The sequence below is a fragment of the Lissotriton vulgaris genome, chromosome 5 (genome assembly GCF_964263255.1).
Source record: "Lissotriton vulgaris chromosome 5, aLisVul1.2, whole genome shotgun sequence".
NCBI classification, from domain to species: domain Eukaryota; kingdom Metazoa; phylum Chordata; class Amphibia; order Caudata; family Salamandridae; genus Lissotriton; species Lissotriton vulgaris.
In genome coordinates, this window is record NC_141693.1 from 995,117,503 (window position 1) to 995,138,883 (window position 21,381).

General features: G+C 41.9%; 1 protein-coding gene across 1 annotated transcript; it reads right to left on the reverse strand.

The window, feature by feature from the left end:
* Positions 1 to 19,420: 19,420 nt before the first annotated feature.
* LOC147711879 (uncharacterized) lies at positions 19,421 to 21,079 on the reverse strand. The gene has a single exon (XM_086919555.1). The coding sequence runs from the start codon at positions 21,077 to 21,079 to the stop codon at positions 19,421 to 19,423; it is 1,659 nt and encodes a 552-aa protein (XP_086775681.1).
* Between the last annotated feature and the right edge of the window lie 302 nt (positions 21,080 to 21,381).

Below are 21,381 nucleotides of genomic sequence, written 5' to 3' on the forward strand. Positions count from 1 at the left end.
ACACGCTCCTCCAACCTTCCAGAAGAGGGGCACCAAGGTATAAAAATAGGGCCTTTATAACCACTCTTCAGTTCACTACTGGACCTGCTAAAGGACTCTCAGAGGGCTGCCTACAGCTGTGACCACCTGGATGGACCAATCATACCTTAAGCTTAACGGGGATAAGACTGAGCTAATGATTCTTGGCAATGTCACAAATAGGCCCTCAGATGTGAACTGGCCGAACTGCTTGGGTCCAGCCCCAATACCCAATGAAAGGTTCAAAAGCCTAGGAATCTGGCTGGACAGGTCACTTAATCTTGACCACCAAGCTATACAAGTAGCGGCTATATGCTTTGAAATCCTAAGGCAATTGAGGAAAATATTGACCTTTGCTCCCGGAAACAGCATGCAGAACTATGGTACAAGCATTGGAACTCCCCCGGCTGGACTACTGTAGTTCACTATACTTGGGCACCCCAAATGCCACCACAAGGAAACTTCAGGTGGTGCCGAATTGCGCAGCCAGGCTGCTACACATCAAAAGCACAAACATAGAATCCTTGGGTCTAATTTGAAAATAGAAGAAAATACTGACTATATCTCATAGAGTTAGCTGTGGGATGATCCCTTTGAAGAACAAAATCCCTCACCCACCAAAGGTGGCATGCTTCATCATTTGGGATTCTCCTCTCAAAGGAAAAACCGAGTTCCTCTGAGGGCTGCAACCCCCTCTCTGAGTGGGAGGAGCACAGGGATGTTTTGATGTCTACTCTGCACGGATATTCTAAATCCACCAAATGAGGCACACAAGTGTGGGTGAGAACGCAGCGCAAGCAAGATTTAGTGAGGGGGAAGTGAGAATAAAACTAGCTAGATATGACACAAAAGATGCTTTATCAGTATGTTCTCGCTGTCAGGATTAAAAACAGTGCACCTGCGGTATGGATTTTAACCGCGTGCTTGAGATGAAATAAGTTGGTCAACATGTTTCAGCCATGGCTCTTCTAGTGTGGAGTACCGACAGAGAGAGCGGTGTCCCCTTCCCTGAGCTGTTGCCAGGTTGAGGTGAGGTTTTCTACCCAGCAGTCGCGGGTACAGTCCCCTTTCCAAGAAGAGGGACCAACTTCACCGATGGTTCCGTATTTTAACTTCAATTTATGTTATTTCACACATCACTTAAGCAGCTGCATCTTTGAGGTCCTGACGGAAGCTTTGCCCAATTTTAGGCTATCATGGCTGAAACATGTTGACCAACTTATTTCATTTCATGGATGCGGTTCAAATGCATACCGCAGGTGCACTGTTTTTAATCCTTTAAAGTGGCAGCAATAGTTCTTTGACTCAGGGGCCAGTACAATACAGTAGCACTGTGCACCTGCCACAGGCACAAATTGGTCTGTGGCTGCCCCGTGACATGTGTGCTACAGACCAGTAGCCTTACCCCGATACAAGATGCTGCTGTTGGTTACCTGGCAACCCATCAACCAATGAGGCTCAGAATTGCCTGTGGGTGCTGAAGTGCCACTTTAATCAGACTGCAACAACAAATGAAGGACAGAATATTGAATAAATTAAAGAGATCTGGGTTAAATCCATCATTCTTTTGCTCACTGCACCACCTCAGTTTGGACACAGCCATATGCGAATCAATCTTGACCCTGCTCCTCATGGGACCAGTTCAACCCGAACTGCCAAGCCAGGTCCTCTCTGAACCAGAAGCAAGTGATGAAGCAAGGTGAAGAACAACATTTTGTTCAAACTTGTGAAGTTGAGTTCCTATAACAGATAATAAGATTAACAAGCATGTGGTGAAATTATTAATCAATTTAGTATTAAAGAATACATTAATTACATGAGGGATTAACAAATGTGCCTTTTTGTTGCATACGCAAAGAAAAAATAATAAACTAACCTTGTCTATTGTCTTTGTCAGTATTAAATGCGGCAGTTAAATTAATGGCATGTGCTTATTTTATGTGCTTATGTTATGTCTCTTTGTGATAAAAGCTCATGGAGTTCTTGCGGTTCGAAAAGGAAGAAGTAACTATAATGCTGCCTTTTTGTGCTTCTGCTAGGTAACATAATTAACAGGATTAATTAGTAAAGGGGGAGGGTAACAGAATGGGTCTCAATTCTTTAATTAATTGATGTCATGTGTTTGTTTAATAATAGTTTCCAAAGTGAGGCCTAAAAGTTGGCTCCGAGAAAACATGGCTGACAGAGCTGCAGACGTGAAACCTTGTTAAGAGTGAAATAATTGCACATGCGGAGCAGTGAAGATTTTGTTTACTGCGATGACACTGTGAATTAAAGAACAACTCTGTGGTCGCGTTGAACGTGCTCGTGAGGAGATAGCTCAAGGACAGGGTTGCATGGACGGCGAAGCTGTTAAAGCCATCCCGCCAAAACCTAGCAGAGGTGTCCCATGATTCCTGTATGGCTATCACATCCTGACTAGTAACAAGGTCAATCCAAGCTGTATCTGCCCTTTTTTCTCTAATGCCCGCTACATTCCAGCTGATGAGTTTGCACACTGCTGTACCCTCTACAATCGGGGTGCCAATCAAGGGGGACGACCATGGGGCTAGTTGTCAGTCAATTTCCTCTATATCAATGAGTGGAGAGAATCTATTGAACAGAACTGGGCCGGGACCCACGCCAGATATATGGGTTGTCTGGGGAGTGGCAGCCCTCGGGATGCTGGGACCCCTATATGTGCGATATGCGCGTGTATGCCTACCCCGTCTAGTCCCTTCTGTTGCTGCTCTCCAACCGTTCCCTACCGTGGCTAGGTGGCATGACATGGGGTATAAATCTGGGGGAGAGTGTTGTGTGACAGGCGGAGGATTTAAGAAAACCAAGGGAACCGGTCTCATATTCCCTGTGTCTAGGATCTCTGAACCATCCCAAAACAGACTATCCGGCAGGTTGGGGCTGTCAGAGTTGACTATGACACAGTCACCCTTCACGTGTTTGGAGCGATATCCGATCCAGCCCACCCTTCTAGCCATTATGATCCTGTTAGAAATGTTTGTCCCACCACTACTAGTGTCAGCACACCATTGTCTGGCCTTTTGTATTAGTGCCGCTGTGGGTTCTGACTCTCCATTTACTAGCGGGGGAACCCCTATGAATGCGGCAACTAAGGGTGCGGCATCCGGGGGCAGGTCTAAATTTAATTGGCACCCCTTAGCCCTTGTACTGGTGGCTTGGCGATGAATCTCATGATGGCTGTCAATGTGGCCCGGGTTGGGCTGAGTGATGAATGGACTACTTGATGTTTTACAAGGAACCCGTGACCTGGAGTTGTCTACAGTTCCCCCTTCACATGACAACATTGGGTCCATTGAACTTACTGCGTTGTGTGTACTAATATCTGGGCAATTCCTATCCACCCTTAGGGGTTCCTGGACAGAGCCCAGTTTCTTAGCCAAAGTGTCAATGAGGGCACATTTCTTTAGAAGGCCAGCGAGGCAGGTATTCAAAGTGTCAACAATGTCTTTCGCTATGCCCACTAACAAGGGTTCAATACGAGCAAAGAATAGCGCTTCTGGGTGGTCACCAATGTTCTCCTTAGTCAAGTGTTCGATGGTGTTAACACTCTCAACCCTTTTCCTCCTTTTTGTGATAGCTTTTTTCTCTTGCCCGGGCCCCTGGGACTGATTTGGCAAACTGTGAGCAGGGGAACGGGCTGGGACTGGGCAGACAGTAATGGAAGCGCTGGTGTTAGAATTCAGCAGAACCACTTCTGGCTCTAGTGGAATACGCGGAGCTGGGACAGTGTCTGGGGTGGTAGACTGGCTGATTTGTGGAGGTGGTATCAAGCCCAACTCGAGTTGTGCAGTTGCTATTTCCTTTGACAAAGAACCCACGGCAGGCAGGAAATAATTGTCTCTGAGTGTCTCGGTACTTTGGCCTTCTTGCCCCCCTCCTCGGTATTTGTGGTGTTCTTACGCTTACCCATGATCTGAAGTTAGTGGGGGGCCTGGCCCGGCCTCCTCTGGCCTCTGACTGCCACAGACTGTTCCGCCCTTGTCCCGGGCTTCTCCCGGCGCCGCCCGCGTGCGTCTCGCGACGCGGAGGGAGCCTCTACCTTTTCTGCGCCTCTGGGCGCACTACCGGCCGGAAGTTGTCAAGGTGCCGCTAAGCACCCTGGGAGCTATAGTCTCCTCCAGCCGTGGCCAGTGGTCTTCAAACAGCGGCAGGGAGACACACAGCGTTGCTGCCCCAGGAGCGGTGAAATTGGTCCAGCATGTAGGTCCAGACCCACAGGGAAGTTCCTCAGCGTTAGTTTGCCCCCGCTCCATCGAGGGAGCCTCCCCTTTTTCTGCGCCTCTGGGCGCTCTACCGGCCGGAAGTTGTCACGGTGCCGCTAAACACCCTGGGAGCTGTAGTCTCCTCCAGCCGCGGCCAGTGGTCTTCAAACGGCGGCAGGGAGACACACAGCGTTGCGGCCCCAGGAGCGGCGAAATTGGCCCAGCAGGTAGGTCCAGACCCACAGGGAAGTTCTTCAGCGTTAGTTTCCCCCTGCTCCACTGAGGGAGCCTCTCCTTTTTGTGCGCCTCTGGGCGCGCTACCGGCCGGAAAATGTCACGGTGCCGCTAAGCACCCTGGGAACTGTAGTCTCCTCCAGCCGCAGCCAGTGGTCTTCAAACGGCGGCCGGGAGACACACAGCGTTGCGGCCCCAGGAGCGGCGAAATTGGCCCAGCAGGTAGGCCCAGCCCCACAGGGAAGTTCCTCAGCGTTAGTTTGCCCCCGCTCCACCGAGGGAGCCTCTCCTTTTTCCGCACCTCTGGGCGCGCTACCGCTACCGGCCGGATGTTGTCATTCCAGTCACTGGGCCGTGGTGCTGGCTTACAAACTGCATTTAATAACATGTTAATAACACCAAGCAGCACCAGTTTGGACTCTAGTTTGCTCATCGAACTACTTTTCTTTCATTCTAGTCCATTGTGGATCCAAGCAACAATCCACACAGCTATTTTACATGAAATACAAACCAGTGACCTACATATTACATGTAATGTTCTGTAGCAGGCATATTAACACTATAAATGATTTTGTTATTACACAGAAATTAAAGATTCGTCCATCAAGTGCGTGTACCCATCCCACTAATCAAAACAGTGGTATATCATGAACCTTCCTGCAAACACACAGACGTCTGCAGCATGTGCCTTAACTGGAAGTTATCTTAAAACTCGCTCTGTTTCATGACAAATTAAGGCAGAGGCAGAACACTTTTTTTCTAAGACGATTGTCCTTGTTGTCAATTATGCGAGAGGAATTGTTGTAAAATAGATGCAATGCATATGGCCAGGAAGACCTTAAAACTGTCATGGGTTCTGTTCTTTTTTGTTCTACTTCACTCTGATAACTCTATCCTTTTCTGCCACCATTCCGCTTGTATTACAGGACTGCATTTGTACCTTTTCTAAGCTTAAATACACGTACCACTGCCCAGCTACAGTGAAGAAACTATCATTATAGTTAACGTCTAGAGCCCACCATGTAAGGACATACATTCTCGCGGTAGGTTTCCAACAGAACCAAGCTTAAAGCTGAGTTCTTTAACAGCGAAAGGGAATCACCATGGGAGCTCACTGCATGATTAGCAATGAATGTCAAAATACATTTTCGATTAAACGCCTCATCAGGGGTAGTACTTGGTATATATATACAAGTACAATTTTAAACCAGGGCATGCCGCGCTTTACGAGCAGCAGTCAGTAACATTCCCGAAGGACAGGTTTGTGTTTTTAATGCACTGGGAAATTAAATGAGTTGCCTGAGCATGATACAATGTTGATTCGCTGTCGGGACTCGAACTTGGATCCCCAGTTCCAAAGTGGCAGCTCCGGCCTGTAAAGCCACGTCCACTCTTGAACGGTACTGAAAACTGACCAAAGGATGCATCCCAGGTTATAATGACTTACTCCAGCCATAAAGTAAGTTTGTAATACTTTTATTAGGCCAGTTGGACTAGCAGGGGGATCAGCTTCCTAGCCTTTCAAGTAACTGAACTTCATAACTTGAAAACACCTAACCTTCCATATTAGAATGCCTCTACATCATAATGGTGCACAAGCACATCTTTACATTCTCCCACTCCCCCTTTTGAAGTAGAAAAGAATGGGGAAAAACAATAATAATAAAATTTAAATAATTTTAGAAACCATATTCAGCAATTTTCAATTAAACGTAAGGGTTTCATTGGAATTCTTTCACACTTCCTGTTTAATTGTTTGTCTTGTTGAGTGTTTGGCTGCAAGTTTCCATGCTCAGCAAGGTTAACTTTCTTAAAAAAGTTCTTATTTCTTGTTACAGTCTTGCTTTCATTTTCTGCCATTAATGCTGCTCCACAGACTTTTGTTATTTGCATAGGCATTGGATAGAACCTACTGTGTGATTTATTTATTTGTTGTGACCGAGCTAGAGTACTAGATCAACTACTTGATACTCTTGATTTTGACATCTTCCTCTGCTCTCTGCATAGTATTTAATGTTTTCCTTTGGCATTTTGTCTCTTTTTAAATATTTCATTATGAATCCTTTGTGGAATTGCTGGCAGGTGAGGTATACGAGTATGTCTTGACTGACCAAACATTAATTCTGATGGACCCTTTCCAGTTGGTGTATGCAGAGTATTTCTATAATCTCATAGTACATGACATAATGCTTGATTTATTGAAACATGTTAATTTTGCTCTTTGTACAGCCTTTTTGATGGTGGCCATTAACCTCTCCACCATGTCATTAGCTTGTGGCTACATGGGAGTTACTCTCCGATGCACAATTCCTAAATAATTCATGAATCTCTGAAATCCATGTCCATTAAACGGAGGACCATTATCTGTTTTTAGCATACTAGGTATTCCCCATGTTGAGAAAATGTCATCTAGAACTGGGAGTACTGCTGTTGTTGGCGTTGAAGATACTGCTTTAATGATAGGGAACTGAGAATATTTATCTATCATGGCTAACAAATAATGTCCTGAGTCTAAAGGTCCATAGAAATCTGCTGCCACATTAACCCGTACAGCATCTGGTAGTTCTGACATGTGAAGCTCTTCTATTACTCTTTCTCTTGAGGTGCATTGGCATATGTGACATGACTGAATTACTTCTTACACTTGCTGATCCAGCTTTGGGAACCACAATTTTTCTCTTTAGAAGTTTTTAGTAGCATATATAGCGCTATGGCTTTCATGAGCTAAATCAATAACTCGTCGTTTTTTAATTAAAGGGGTGTCTGGATAAGTAATCTGCTGGGATATATTTTTTCCAGGTTTATGAATAATTCTAAAATCATATCCATTAGTCTCATTCCACATCTTTCTATTCTCTATGTCATCTTTGTTTTTGAATTCCAAAAAAATGGAAGTGAGAGCTTGGTGATCTGATATAATCACAAAAGGTTTCCCATATATATGAAGTTGTGATAATGTTCACATGCCCAGACAACTGCCAAACTTTCTTTTCCAGGTTGAGAATATTTTTGTTCAATCTCAGACAGGCTTTTACTAGCAAGAGACACTATATGCCTCAGAGTTTCTTTTCCAGGCTTGTGCTGTACCAATATAGCATCTGGCCCTACAGGACTAGCATCCGCCACAAATTCCGTACATATGTTTGGATCAAAATATTTTACGTTTGCTACCATGCCTATTTGTGACTTTATTTCCTTGAATGCTTGCTCACAATCTACATTCCACTCAAATGTTCGACCTTTCCTTGTTAGTTCCCTGAGGGGTGAACTCAAAGTTACAACATTTTTTACATACCTTGCGAAATAACTGGCCATTCCTAAAAGAGATTGCAAGTCTGTTATAGCTTTGCTTCTTTGTATTGCATTCAGAGTGAATATTTTCCTTGGATCTGGTTTCATTCCTTCGTGAGAAAATATATGTCCATAGAATGTTAATTCATTTTTATAAATTTCACAATTCTTGAGATTGAGAGTTAAACCAGCTTTGACAAGTTATTGACATACACCATCTAGGACGTGATCATGTTCTTCCTGATTCTTACCAAAAACTAGGATATCATCACTATAGTTCATGCTGTTTTGTATCGGTCTTATGACTTTCTTTATGATTTCTTGAAAGATTTCAGCAGCAGAACATATTCCAAAATTTAAACATTTGTATCTGAATAGACTCAAGTGTGTCGAAAATGTTATAATATATCTTGACTAATTGTCAATTTCGAACAGTTGATACCCCTTACATAAGTCAAGTTTTGAAAAACAACTGCACCATTGATATTACTGATCATACCGTTCAAATGAGGGCCTGGATAACTCTCTCTTTCAATGTCAGTGTTCAGAATTCTCATATCTACACATATCCTAATTTCTTCAGTGTCCTTTTTGGGGACAATTACAATGGGAGACACCCAGGGCGTTGGGCCTATTGCTTCTTCAATTATATCTTGTTCCAGAAATGCTTTAATTTCATTCTCAACTTTTGCTTGCATATGAACTGGAACTCTTCTATGAGTTTGCACTACAGGCTTCACTGTTTCATTTATGTGTAAGGTGATAGATTTATCTTTCAATTTTCCTAGACCATCAAATAATTTTGGATACTTCCACAGAATAGGATTATCAATTGTTAAATTGCAGGTCATTGCTGGCAACCCCAAAAACTGAGCAGGTATATTGCTTAATAAGCATTGTCCTGGAACTGCAAGACATGTATTTCTTCTTTGCTACTTATATCTTGATGCTTTAAAATTTCTTCAATCTTTCCTAGACAGGAAATAGGATGCTTAGCTCCCCACTGAAAGACACTTACATTCGATGCTTTAAGAGGAGGTTATTCGGTCATTTTTGTTATACTCAGTTACACACATTATATTGCATGTTGCTCCACCATCAAGGACAAAAGGTACCTTTTGAGAACCTACCAATAAATCAACTGGAGTTTTTTTTTTATATCTTAATTTCTTATCATGTTGAGCTGTTGAACTTCCTTTTCTTCTTGCATCATATACAATTTTTCACTATGTTCAAATTCGTCTTTAGATTCTCCTTCTCTTTCAATTTCTTTCATTCCTCTGATATGTTTTATATGTTAATTTCTTCTTTTTCCATCTATACCTAGCTATTTATTTCCACTTTCTTTCTTTGTCCAACTTTCCTTTTTTTCCTTCTTGAATCTACACACACTTGCAAAATGCTTATCTCTTCCAAATTCTTCATATTGCTGTCCCATTGTTGGGCAAAATTTATGTGAGGAAATTGAAATCCACACTTATAACACAATTTCTTTTCCTTATAACGTGTCTCTAACTTTTCACACTGTTTACTTTGTCTGACATTTGTCTCACTTGCTCTAAAGGTTATATTCTTCCTTCTTCCATGTTCGTGGCATGTTTCTCAGCTTGCAACTCTGTTCTTGCCATACGTGACATTTCTTGCAAATCATACGTTTTATCTAAAAGATTTTTTCTGAACTTCTTGGAACTACAACCTTGTATTACTCTTAGCCTTATTGCTTCTTCATAATTGAATTTGTCAAATTCACAAAATGCTACCAATTTTTTAAGCCTTGTAACAAAATTATCCATTGTTTCATCTTCTTTTTGACATGCTATATTGAAGTTATATCTCTCAAAGTCTAAATTTGGTATACAACCTTTACAACAAATCTTTTACCACGCACTGCCATTACAACGCAGTCATTACAACGCAAACCATTACAACGCATTGCGCTGGGGGGCGCTCTAGGATAGGGAATAAGTTTAATTTACTATCCAACACCTTCCCTAGTGTCCACGGGGACTGGAGTTGGAATAGTAAATTAAACTATTCACTATCCAGCACCCCAAAGCGCTATGCGTTGTAATGGTATGCGTTGTAAATACCGCATTGTAATGGTATGCGTGGTAAAAGTATGCTTTGTAACGTCATACATCCCTAAATTTTCTATGAGGGTCAAATTTATCATTTAAAAATGTTATGAACCCTTTACATGTGTTCTGTTCTTGTTCTAGTTATTAAGTCCTCTACTTCATCTCCAACGAGGTTAAGCAGTAGATCTTTTGCTTGTTCGTCTGTATGATTTGTGCATGTTGCATTTAAAATATGCTCAAATCTCCTTGTCCACTTTTCCCACCTTTGAGCATTATTTTGTTGTTCTGAAAGATCAAAAGGCAGTGGTCTCCTAAAGACAGTACTTGATATTTTTCCTGTATCATTTTCCTCATCATGTATGTCAAAATTCATATTTATTGTTACTTCTCTTGTGTTGTCAAGACAGCTATTATCTTATTATGCTTTCATTAATGAATGTCTTTAATACTGTTTCTTTCTGTTTCTATGTAAGAAAAAAAACAATAAAAATATATTTAAAAAAAATACTGTTTCTTTCTCTAATATTTACTTGTTTATAATTGTTGTTCTAAAAACACATTTGAGATGAAGACAGAGCTGTGTGTATCAGCGATGAAAATTGAGCTGTGTATTTCGGTGTTGTTTACTATTCACTTTTACTTGTAGCAAGACACACACAAAATGAAGGTAAAGCTGTGTGTATCAGCGAAGAAAATTGATCTTTGTGTATCAGCATTTACATTTTTTTTTATCCAAACAATTGCAAGTTAAGGAATGACTTAATTGTGTTATTTAGATGCATCTGTGTGCATCAGTGAAAGCTTATTGATTGAAACACAGTACTCCGTGATGGTAAAAACGGATCACAACGAGTTTAATACCTGACCTTAAAATGTCCGACATACATGGCGTGCGCTGTGTGACGTGCGTTGTGCAGTCAATTGAAGTGTGGTTCAATCAAGAAATTTCCCAGTAGAAATGTATAATACGTGCATGTGAGCCTCCTTTCACCCCCGCTTTCTTTGGAGTTGAGTAATGCGCACCCAGGTAACAGAGCGCAAATACACCGCTGAGCAAAATGCAGCGCCACACTCTCCATTTATCATCCAGAGGCAAATGGCCTGTCGTGTCACTGACCACTATGAGCACTTCAAATTGGACTGAAGACTGGGTTCAGACAGCCTCAAACTGTGGTGCGACACGAACGAGTCCCTCCAAGAAGAAACCAGACTCAGGCAGTGTTTCGACGCAGACGGCTTGAAATGGCACACTGATTATTCTTCATGAACTAAGGTTCGTAGATTCAGATTTATACTCATCGCCAGTATAATGGCTTACTCCAGCCATAAAGTAAGTTTATAATACCTTTAATAGGCCTGTTGGACAAGCATGTAGATCAGCTTCCTAGCCTCTCAAGTAACTGAACTTGCATAGCTTAAAAACCCATAACCTTCCATATTAGAACGCCCGTACATCAAAATGGTGCACATACACATCATTCAGGGGAAGTAAGAGGTATATAAATACAAGTACAGTTTTAAACAAGGGCATTGTCGCGCCTTACAAGCAGTGGTCAGTAACATTCCACAAGGACAGGTTAATGTTTTTAGTGCACTGGGAAATTAAGTAAGTTGCCGAGAATCATGGGATGTTGGGTCGACATCGGAACTCGAACTTGGGTCTCCAGTTCCAAAGTGGCAGCTTTGGCCTGTCAAGCAACACGTCCACTCCTGATCAGTACTGAAAACTGACCAAAGGATGCATTCCAGGTGGTTCTAAAATAGCCGGCACATGTCTAAGAGCGTTAAAAGCTCACCGCTGAAACCTTCTCTGTGCTAGGCGGATCACAAGTTTGAAGTCCAACAAGACGTACTCAGGCTTCATCTACCCAAGTTTGATAACATCAGTAATCTAGAGAAAATCGGAATGCTAGAGATCAGGAAAATGAAAGCTTTCGCTGTGAGCAGGGGGAGGTGGTGTTCATAGACCTGTGAACGCCCAGATCCAATCCGCTCCCGTCAGCACCCTGCCTCGCAACTCTAATTTCAGAGGGGTGCCCTGAGCTTTAACAGAACCCTCATTTATTTTGATGTGGCCAGTACCTGTCCATTCTCTTTAAGTGCTAAATAAACCCCACTCTTAGACTCTGTTCCTTCCCCCTCATCCTGAGCCTCTGAATTTTAATGTAACATCTAAAGAGGCTATTTAGATTTAGGTGAGGGGGAGCGGGAGGAGAGGATAACATAACATATATGTGTAAAGCACACGCTCACCCATAGGTATATTGGAGCTGAATAACAGATGTTTATTGTTACCCAATTGAATGGTACTCATTTGAACAACCTCAGATGGATGAAAGGCTGAGCAGACCCGCCGGGATTTGAACCTGTGACCATGAGCTTGAACATAGGTCCCGCAGTGGAAGCATTAGTCCACTAAGCCACTGAACCTGTTTACACAAAAGCCCCTCTAATAACATAGGAGTGGAAGTAACACTTAGCTAGACCTGCTGACTTTGGAACTAGGGAACCAGGTTTGAGTATCGGTGTCCAGTGAATTGGGGTAAAACACTTTAGGCCAGAATTTCAAAAAGACCACGCAGCGCAACCCCCAAAGAGGCTGCACTGCCTTGCGTGACAGGGAGGTAGCATGAGAGCACCAGATCTTCATAGACATGGCTGATTTCAGCTTCCCTGCACACCTTAGCACCCTAGTGCTAAGGTGCATGTCTAAATCTAGCAAAGGTTTTGTACAGGAATGGTTCTCTTCCTGTACAAAATACTATGCCTAGACAAGTCTCAAAGCTGTTCCCACTTTGTATGCGTGCTGCAAAATGCAGCACAAAGGCAAAGATGAAAAAGCATGGAGAAATGACAACATTTCTCTTGTTCACACCTCTTTTCAATGGCGTTAACTTTTGGCGCAAAACCTTGTCTAGAATTCTTTGTAGGTACTACTTTGCGTCAAAAGGCATGGGTGGTTGCATGGGAACGCCCCCTCAGCACTAAGTACCGCAAAGCAGTGCTTTGCACTACTTTTAAGGTGTTTTCCAGCGCAAAACAGGTATTGTGCTGGAAAGTTAATTCCCCCAAAAACATTTTCCACTGGTTAACATCACTTTGTGACATGAACCCAGCGCAGATTGTTGGAAAATCTACCCCTTCATCTCCCCGTGCCTTAAAAAGTGAATGGTCAATTTTACACTATATTAAAAGGAGAAACACATGTTTTAAAAAAGCATCACTAGCAGCAGCATGAAGGACGAGATGGCAAATAGTCAGTGCTGACCACCTACCATTAAGAGTCACCACTCACCAGCTCATTGGTGACCAGACATGCAAGGCTTCCAAGCTTTTTCAAGCTGTTTTAAGATCAGATATCTGCCCTTCCCCAGTGGCACCACTGGTCTCCCCCGCTTTACTGTTTTGATACTTTATAAGGGTACAAAAGGCAGCACTGTTTTGGGCAAGCAGCAGAGTACTGAGAACTCAACGGGAGATCTCTGCCATGCCCAGCACAGAAAGAAAACAATGCAAATAAAAATTAAGTGGCCCTGAACTCGCTGTCTCATTCATGCCACCGGCTGTCATTGGTTTCATATATCTTGTAAAAGCAAAAGTTTGCGCTGTGCACAGCGTCAAGTGAGGTTCGGGATTCATGTGAAACGTGTTACCCTTCTGACCCAGAATCATCACTTACACATCCTCCCGTTTTATTTCTTCAGCTTTGCAGGCATTTGGAACACGTCCACAGCACCCTAGAAGAAGAAAATCTAATCCTTTTGACAAAGGTGCTGAGATGCGAAGGACTGCTGCTCTTTAAGTTCAAATAAGCTAATTGCAACAAGGAGTTGAAAAAACATAAGTGAAGGTGCTGTATTCATTTTGATAAGAGTCAGGCCATGTGAAATCGGCACCAATAACCTAGTACCCATAGGGAATGTAAGGTCTTCCGTAGAGACACCACATACTTTTTGCAAAATTCATTAATGCACCTTCAGAACCTCTTATTTTTAGAGCATTTAGGTGACAATTGTGCTGTAAAATGCATCAATTGGTGCTGTTGGTTTTCTCGGGGTGAACACTTTACCCAAACCTATTTAGTAGGTTCACCAGCTATTATTGTTTCTAAGCAGGCCTGGTGGTAGCACTGAAGACAGTGGGCAGTATGAAGATTCCCCATTGGTTCAAGTAGGCCCTTTCAGTGATAAAGATGGGATATTGCCTCCTTAGAAAACGTTCGGGAAATTGCACTTCTTTATATTTTTAACAAATGAAAGACTGAGTCTAATAATACTCCTGTTTTATATAGCACTTAATATGGTTAAAGGGAATACCTTGGGGCGAGAGGAATTGCAATAGGAGGATGAACAAGTAGGGTGCTAAATTAAAATTTACTCATGTGCTGTTTTGACAAAGGCTGACCCTGACCACCAGTGTCTAGTGTGCCACCCAGGGAGACTTAAATCTCAGTTTTCTGGTGTGAATGAGCAGTGTCTGAGTGATTAGAGTAGTGCATGGGTGATTGGAAGAGTGCATGTGTATTGCTTGGGTTTTTACATGAGTAGCTATGCAGTGCCTGGGTGATTGGAGGAGTGCATTGGAAATGCTTGGGTGATTTTGTAAATGCATAGGTATTGTTTGGACGATTGTGCATAGGTAATACCTGGTTGTTTGCATGAGTGCATGGTTAGTGCTTGGGTGATTCCATAAGTGGAGGAGTAATGTCTGGATGATTGAAGAAGTGCATAGGTAATACTTGGGTGATTGCAAGACTCTATAAGTAATGTCTGATTGATTGGAGAAGTGTATGGGTACTGCCAGAGAGATTAAAGGTGTGGATTGGTAATGCCTAGGTGATTTTGTAAGTACATAGGTTATACTTCAGTGACTGAAGGAGTGCATGGGTTCTGCTGAGTTGATTTGAGGAGTGAGATGGTTGCGTTGGGAAAAATGAATGCAATAAAAGTGACTGTAAATATTAATTCATAATATTATGCTTATTTTATTATTTCATCTTACCTTCTACGATTGTGGAGTGAGATGATTGAGTTTGAAAAAATGAATTACTGCAATAAAAGTAACTAGATATTAATTCTTTTTTAAAAGTTTTATTTTATTTTCACCTGGTATGAGACTTCAATACATTCAAAGTAGTTTCAGTTCATCAAATATGTCGTGTACATAAACAAACATATATAGATCACTTTTCAAATTACTAAGTATAAACGCTAAGCCCTATCAGCGAAATCAAATAGACAATTAAAAGTAGTCTTTGGATCCATCAGTTCGATTCTAGGTCTCCCCAAATTTTCTCAAAATTCTTTAACGATCGAACACCTCTTAGTTCTGCCAACGTGCACTCCATAATTTTACTTTCATTGACCAAGTACCACCACTCCATAGCATTAGGTGAGTTAGGGCTAATCCAGGCCCTGGCTAAAATTAATTTGGCACATGAGAATAATATTGATAACAGTATATGATGTGGTTGATTAGTCAGATGTGGGCCTAGTATTACCATAGGTGCCGTTATTCTGGAGCTAAGAATATTTTTTGCAACTAAAGTTTTTTCCACTTCTTCCCAAAACTTTCCAAGTCATGGACATGAAAACAGCATATGTACAAGGTCGGCCGCATATTCAGCACATTTCGGACATTTAGTTTTATCTCCCAAGATATTATTTGAAGACCATTTTGAAAAATTTTCTGGAGTATAATATAGCATATAGATAGTTCTATATTGTTGAAGTCGTAAGCTAGATGACCGTACGTGATAATGAATATTAGTGTAGGATTGACTTATTTGTTTACCTGTAATATTAGTTCCAAGTTTTAAATTCCATTTATTAGCAAGTGCATCGTTGTCGTCAGATCTTAAACCTATAAAAAATTTATATGCCGAGCTGATAATAGATTTCTCTTTTTTAGAGTTTAAGAAGTCCCAGATACCCCCGCTCAACACAGTATTAATTCTGTTCTTATGCACTAAAAAGTCATAAATTTGCATATATTTAAACCTATGTATTTCAGATAATCCAAATAAGTGTTTTAAAGTAAGAAAATCTAATATGCCTTGAGAGTTATAAAGATCGCCCAGAACCGTTATACCTTTCAGTTGCCACCTTCGATATTCCCCATCACTAAATATACTCGGTAGACTAGGATTGTTCCACAAAATCAATTGAGAATGAAATATGGTAGTTTTACAATAATAAAGGATATCCTTCCATACTCTTGCTATATCCCGTGCAGTCTTGAATTTGACCCGTTTGTAGTAGTTGGGATCTGTGATATGAAGTGAAAATTGCTTAGAATCGCCTTTTAGTAATAGATGGTGATAGAAAAGCAAGTCCTCTGTATTTAGTAATGATCGTATGCGTCTTACAAATGATGCCCAAAAGTATAATTTCATGTCGGGAAAATTAAGACCGCCAGATCCAATTTGGTTTTTCAGTGACTTTAACGATCTCCTAGCCTTCTTGTACCCCCAAATAAAGTTACAAAAAATCCTATCTAGTTGTTTAAAGAAAAGCCTGTTCTGTGTCAAAGGGATTGATCTAAATAAATATAGGTATTTAGGTATAGTTTTCTTTTTTATCAAATTTATTCTACCAATTAGACTTAGCGGAAGTTGATGCCATTTTTTCAAATTCGAGATGATAGTTTTCGTTAAATCATTATAATTGATAGCATTAAGTTCACTAATGTTTGAGGTAATTTTAACTCTGAGATAAGTCGCAACCTTACATATTTCAGGCACCGGTTGAGGGGGGACGATGTTTGCTATTATTTGGGTGTTATGAACATTCAATTTATAGCCTGACACTATGCCAAATTTAGATGCTTCAATATTAATAGCTCTTAGAGACTCATTTGCTTCAGATGAATAGATAGCGATATCGTCAGCATACACAGTAATTTTTAAACTTTGCATACCAGTCTTGAAGGGTATTATTCCAGGCTGAGTATCCAAAGCCTTTAAAATGGTTCCAATGAGAGGGCTAAAGTTGACAGGGGGCACCCTTGACGCGTGCCCCTCCTAATTGGAAAGCACGGCGAGGTGAGACCTCCATAGCTGGTATATGCTGTTGGATTGTCATAAAGTGCTCGAATCCCGTTTAAAAATTCTCCACCAAATCCCATTGATCCCATTGTGTGCCATAAATAGTCCCATCCCACCCGATCAAATGCCTTTTCGGCGTCAAGCATTATCATGGCAAGGGGGGTTGCCTCTACCTCTGTTATGTCAAATGCTGTTATTGCCGTGTTGACATGAGCTGATGTATCCCTCCCTGTTATAAACCTGTGCTGTTGTGTATTTACAATTTTGGGCATTAGTGGTGCAAGTCTTTTAGCCAAGCATTTTGCAAAGATCTTTGCGTCTGCGTTGATCAAGGAGATCGGTCTATATGACCCATCTCCTCTTTAGGTTTACCCTTTTTATGAAAAAAGATTATTTTGGCTTTGTTCCAGGAGCGGGCCGCCGACCCGGTTCTGCCGATATGAATTATCACTTCTAAAAGAAAGGGTATTAACTCGTCTAAGCATAATTTATAGATTTCCAGAGGAATGGTATCCTCACCCGTGGCTTTTCCTATAGGCAGTGATTGTATAGCCTCCTTTAGTTCTTCTTTTGTTATTTCTATAGCCAATTCCTCTACTTCGGTTGTTGTTATCTAGTTCGTTTAATTTTTTTTTTTTATAATTCTCAATTACAGAGCCATTAGGCATATTCTCCGGTGTATACAGAGCTTCATAATATTTAGCAAACTGTTGGATTATATCATTTGACTGGTTGTATCTCTTATTGTCAACCCCCATAATTTGGGCGATCGTAGACTCCGCTCTATCCTCTGCCACTTTAAATGCTAAAATGTTGCCGATTTTATCTCCGCCCTCATATTGTGAGAATTTATATTTATGGATCTGTACGCTTCTTTTTTTTAGAAGTATTTCTTTAGTCTTGCATATTAGCTGGCTAAGATTTGCACTAATTTCCAAAGTGGATAGGTTATCTCTTAAAGCTTGTGCTAGCCGTGTCTCTTCAGCAGCGATATCTGAGGTCAGGGCTAAATTATACTTGTATCTTTCGTGATTCTGTTTCAGGACAAATGATTGCGTAAACCCTCGGATACTGGCTTTACATGTGTCCCATACTATTAAACATGAAGCAGTGTTTCTATTAATAGTCAGAAATTCTGTAATATGTTGTTTTAGTTGCGAGATGAAAGCCGCATTTGATATTAAATTCCTAGGAAATGTAAAAGGTCTCGGGGGTTTACGATTCAGAGAAGTAGAGAATTCGATCATAATGGGGTTGTGATCAGATGTTATACGTGGATAGATTACCATTGATGTATATTTCATCAGTAAATCCGAGACAAAAGCCATATCTAGACGAGAACATAGCCTGTGGGGTGCTGAATAGTATGTGTAACCAGGAGAGTTTGGGTATAAAGATCTCCATACATCTCTAACATTGTGTATCTTACATAAATCTAAGATAGATGCTCTAGTTTTGGGCATTCGTTTGTAATTACCCGGACATGTAGTATCCGTTTGACAGTTCAGAATGCAATTGAAGTCTCCCATAATTATTACTTCTCTCTCCCAGTCTAATAGAGCTATATTTAACTGTTCGAATATTCTGGGATCTTCTTTGTTAGGCCCGTAGACAACACAGGCTACAAGCTTCACATTGTTAAAGCAGAGTTGAGTGATTGCCCACCTACCCCATTTGTCACACGTTGTTTTGATTTTTTCTGCCTTAAACCTTTTGTCTTTCAGTATTGCAACCCCTCTTGTAGAAGAAGCAACAGCCGAGTTGATTACCATCTCAAAACCCAATTGGCTTAACAATTTCTTATCTTTATCTATAATATGAGTTTCTGACAAAAATACGAAGTGGGGGTTGTATAATCTTAGTTCTTCGGCGACTAAACGTCTTTTATGTTTGTTGTTCAACCCTGAGACATTCCATGCCAAACATTTATTATTATGCATCACTAATGTAAGATGTAGTGTCGATAATCAGCATTCGTTCCATCATTTCTGTTAATCCAAATGTTTCGGGTTTTTTTTATGTATAGTTCCAAATAAAGAATATATTTTACAAACACAAATCTCAAATCATGTCCTTCTACCAGGTTGAAAATATTTTTCATTTTTCCCCCAACCCTCCCTCCACCTTCCCTCTCCTTCCACACCCTCCCCTGTCTGCGAAGACCTACCCCCCTCTCCCCCTTACCTACTGCTGCCGTTGGTGAGGCAGCGTCTGTGGCAGTGGTCCGATAACCCCTCCCCCCTCCCACTGGAGCTACAGCTATTAGTATTGCAACATCCACACTGATGTTAACCTCGGGATGGCACGTTATATTTTGGGTGGATTTTGGGTGGATTATAAATCCAGTACGGTGTAGCAATGCTTAATAGTAGAATAAAGATTAAGTGATTAAGTGTTTGATGATTCAGTGCCCCACCTAGGTCTTGGGTTCCCCTGTTCCCCGTGTTCCCCATGCCCCTTCATAATCCCATTCTATTTATCTAGTAATTCTATATCGCGTGTGTAAAGTAAAAGATTAACCCCCCCTCTTTCCTTCAGTCTTTACTCCTGTTGACACTGGCTAGAAATGCCTGTGCCTCCTGTACATCACTGAAGAAGTTTGTGCGCCCGTTCATAATCACTTTAAGTCGGGCGGGTTCTTGTAGATATGCTAGGCCTCCCAATTTATTGACTGGGTCAATTAATGTTCGCATTTCCCATCTTTTGTCCATCGTAGTTTTACTAAGATCTGAACGAGTGAAGATGGTAAGATTGTCAATTGTTACTGGGGTATTAGGCTTAGCTTTTTGCCACACAGCTTGTCGGAGCAGAAAATTACCAAAATGTATTAAGAGTGGGCGTGGGAATTTACTATTCTGACGTTGTAGGCCAAGCGGAAGTCGGTGTGCTCTTTGTATTTGGGAGTCCCAATCCCAGTCTGAAAGATCCGGGAAGGCACGAGGCAAAAGTTTCACCAAGAAAGCCCTTGGGTCAGATCCCTCTAGCCCTTCCGGGATTCCGTAGAGTTTAAGGTTGGATCTCCTTTGTCGGTTTTCTAGGTCCTTGACTTTCCCCTGGAGTTGAGTTAATTCTGCATCGTGGCGCCTCACAGTGGCATCTAACCGTTGGGTTCCTTCTTCTACCACGACTGTACGTTGCTGGAGCTCTATTATCTCCTGTGTAACGCCCTTTAGTATAGAGGTTAGATCAGTTATGGAAGTTTGCAGTCTTACATTGTCACTTTTCAGTTGATGATAGTGCTCTTCCGATTCTACCCTTTGACTTATCAAAAGTTTTAATATAGTATCCAGTTGGCCAGTGTGCCCCAGCCTGATCTCTTCCGTTGAGTTTGTATTTGTATTTTCAACAGAAGGTTTATTTAAGTCGGTATCTATATTTACAGATATCAGTAGATTAGAGCATGTGGCAGTTAATGGGAGATCTTTTTCCCCTGCGGTTAACTCTGAGGGGACGTTCCTGGGAGTTTGCGTCATAGAAGGCCCTGTTACGGGGGCATAAAGCGTCTCATTATCTGTAGGGCTACCCCCTGAAAGCCTTAAAGCCATGCTCTTGACTAACCCCTTGGCCTCGATCCACTTCCTTAGCGGGCTCTTGTCGATAACCAGTTTTTTGGTAATCAGGGGGGCTACTCCTGTAGGATGAGCCAGGTTAGACAAAACTCTCCCTCTCTTCTTGTGGATTGTCTTGGCTTTGCCTCTGCGTCTCTGTGGAGGTAGCCTACTCAAGGATTTATCCGTAGACTTATCCAGTTCCTCCTCTGTATCGTCATCGCAATCCTCAAAGGAGAGGTGTTCCTCAGCCAATTCCAAGGCCTGTTCCGGATAGGAGTTACCCATTGGGCGTGCTACGGGACCGCTATTTTCTTCTATTGTGCCAGTACCTGTGTCTGTTAGGCCCTCCAACCTCGAGATTGTGGCTATAGCCTTGGGGTTGATAGTCAAGGGGGTGTCTAAAGCCTCCGGTAGTGTCTTGGAGGTATTTAATGAGTAGAGCCCCCCATTTGCCACCTTTATTCCTTCTGGTACCTCAAGGCTTTCTAAGGTCTCCCGGGTCTCACTGCCCCCGGTGAGGGTAGAAGATGTAGTCGAGATAGCTGAGAGAGCAAAATCATCACAGTTTGTATTATCCAATAGCACAGTAGGTAGGGTAGATGCTACTGCCCCAGCTTTTTTGGGGGGAGAGGCTTTATCCATACATAGCCCTGATGAGGAATGTGAGGCAACCTGTATTTCACTTTCGCCATTTTCACCATTTGATGCTATAGAAATGGTTTGTGTCCTGGCATTAAGCGGGGGGCCCACACCTCCCCCGAAGCCACCCTGGACTTAGCACCATCAGTAATGTCTGCACAGGCACCTTTCTGTGTAGCCACTTTAGGTATTGTCCCGCAGTTCATCAATAGAGGAGGGCGCAGGATCGTCTTACCTGTCGCCTTCCTATCGCTCCCCTTCAAAGTGGCAGCATTTTGAGGAACGTCCGTGTCTCCTTGGGTCGG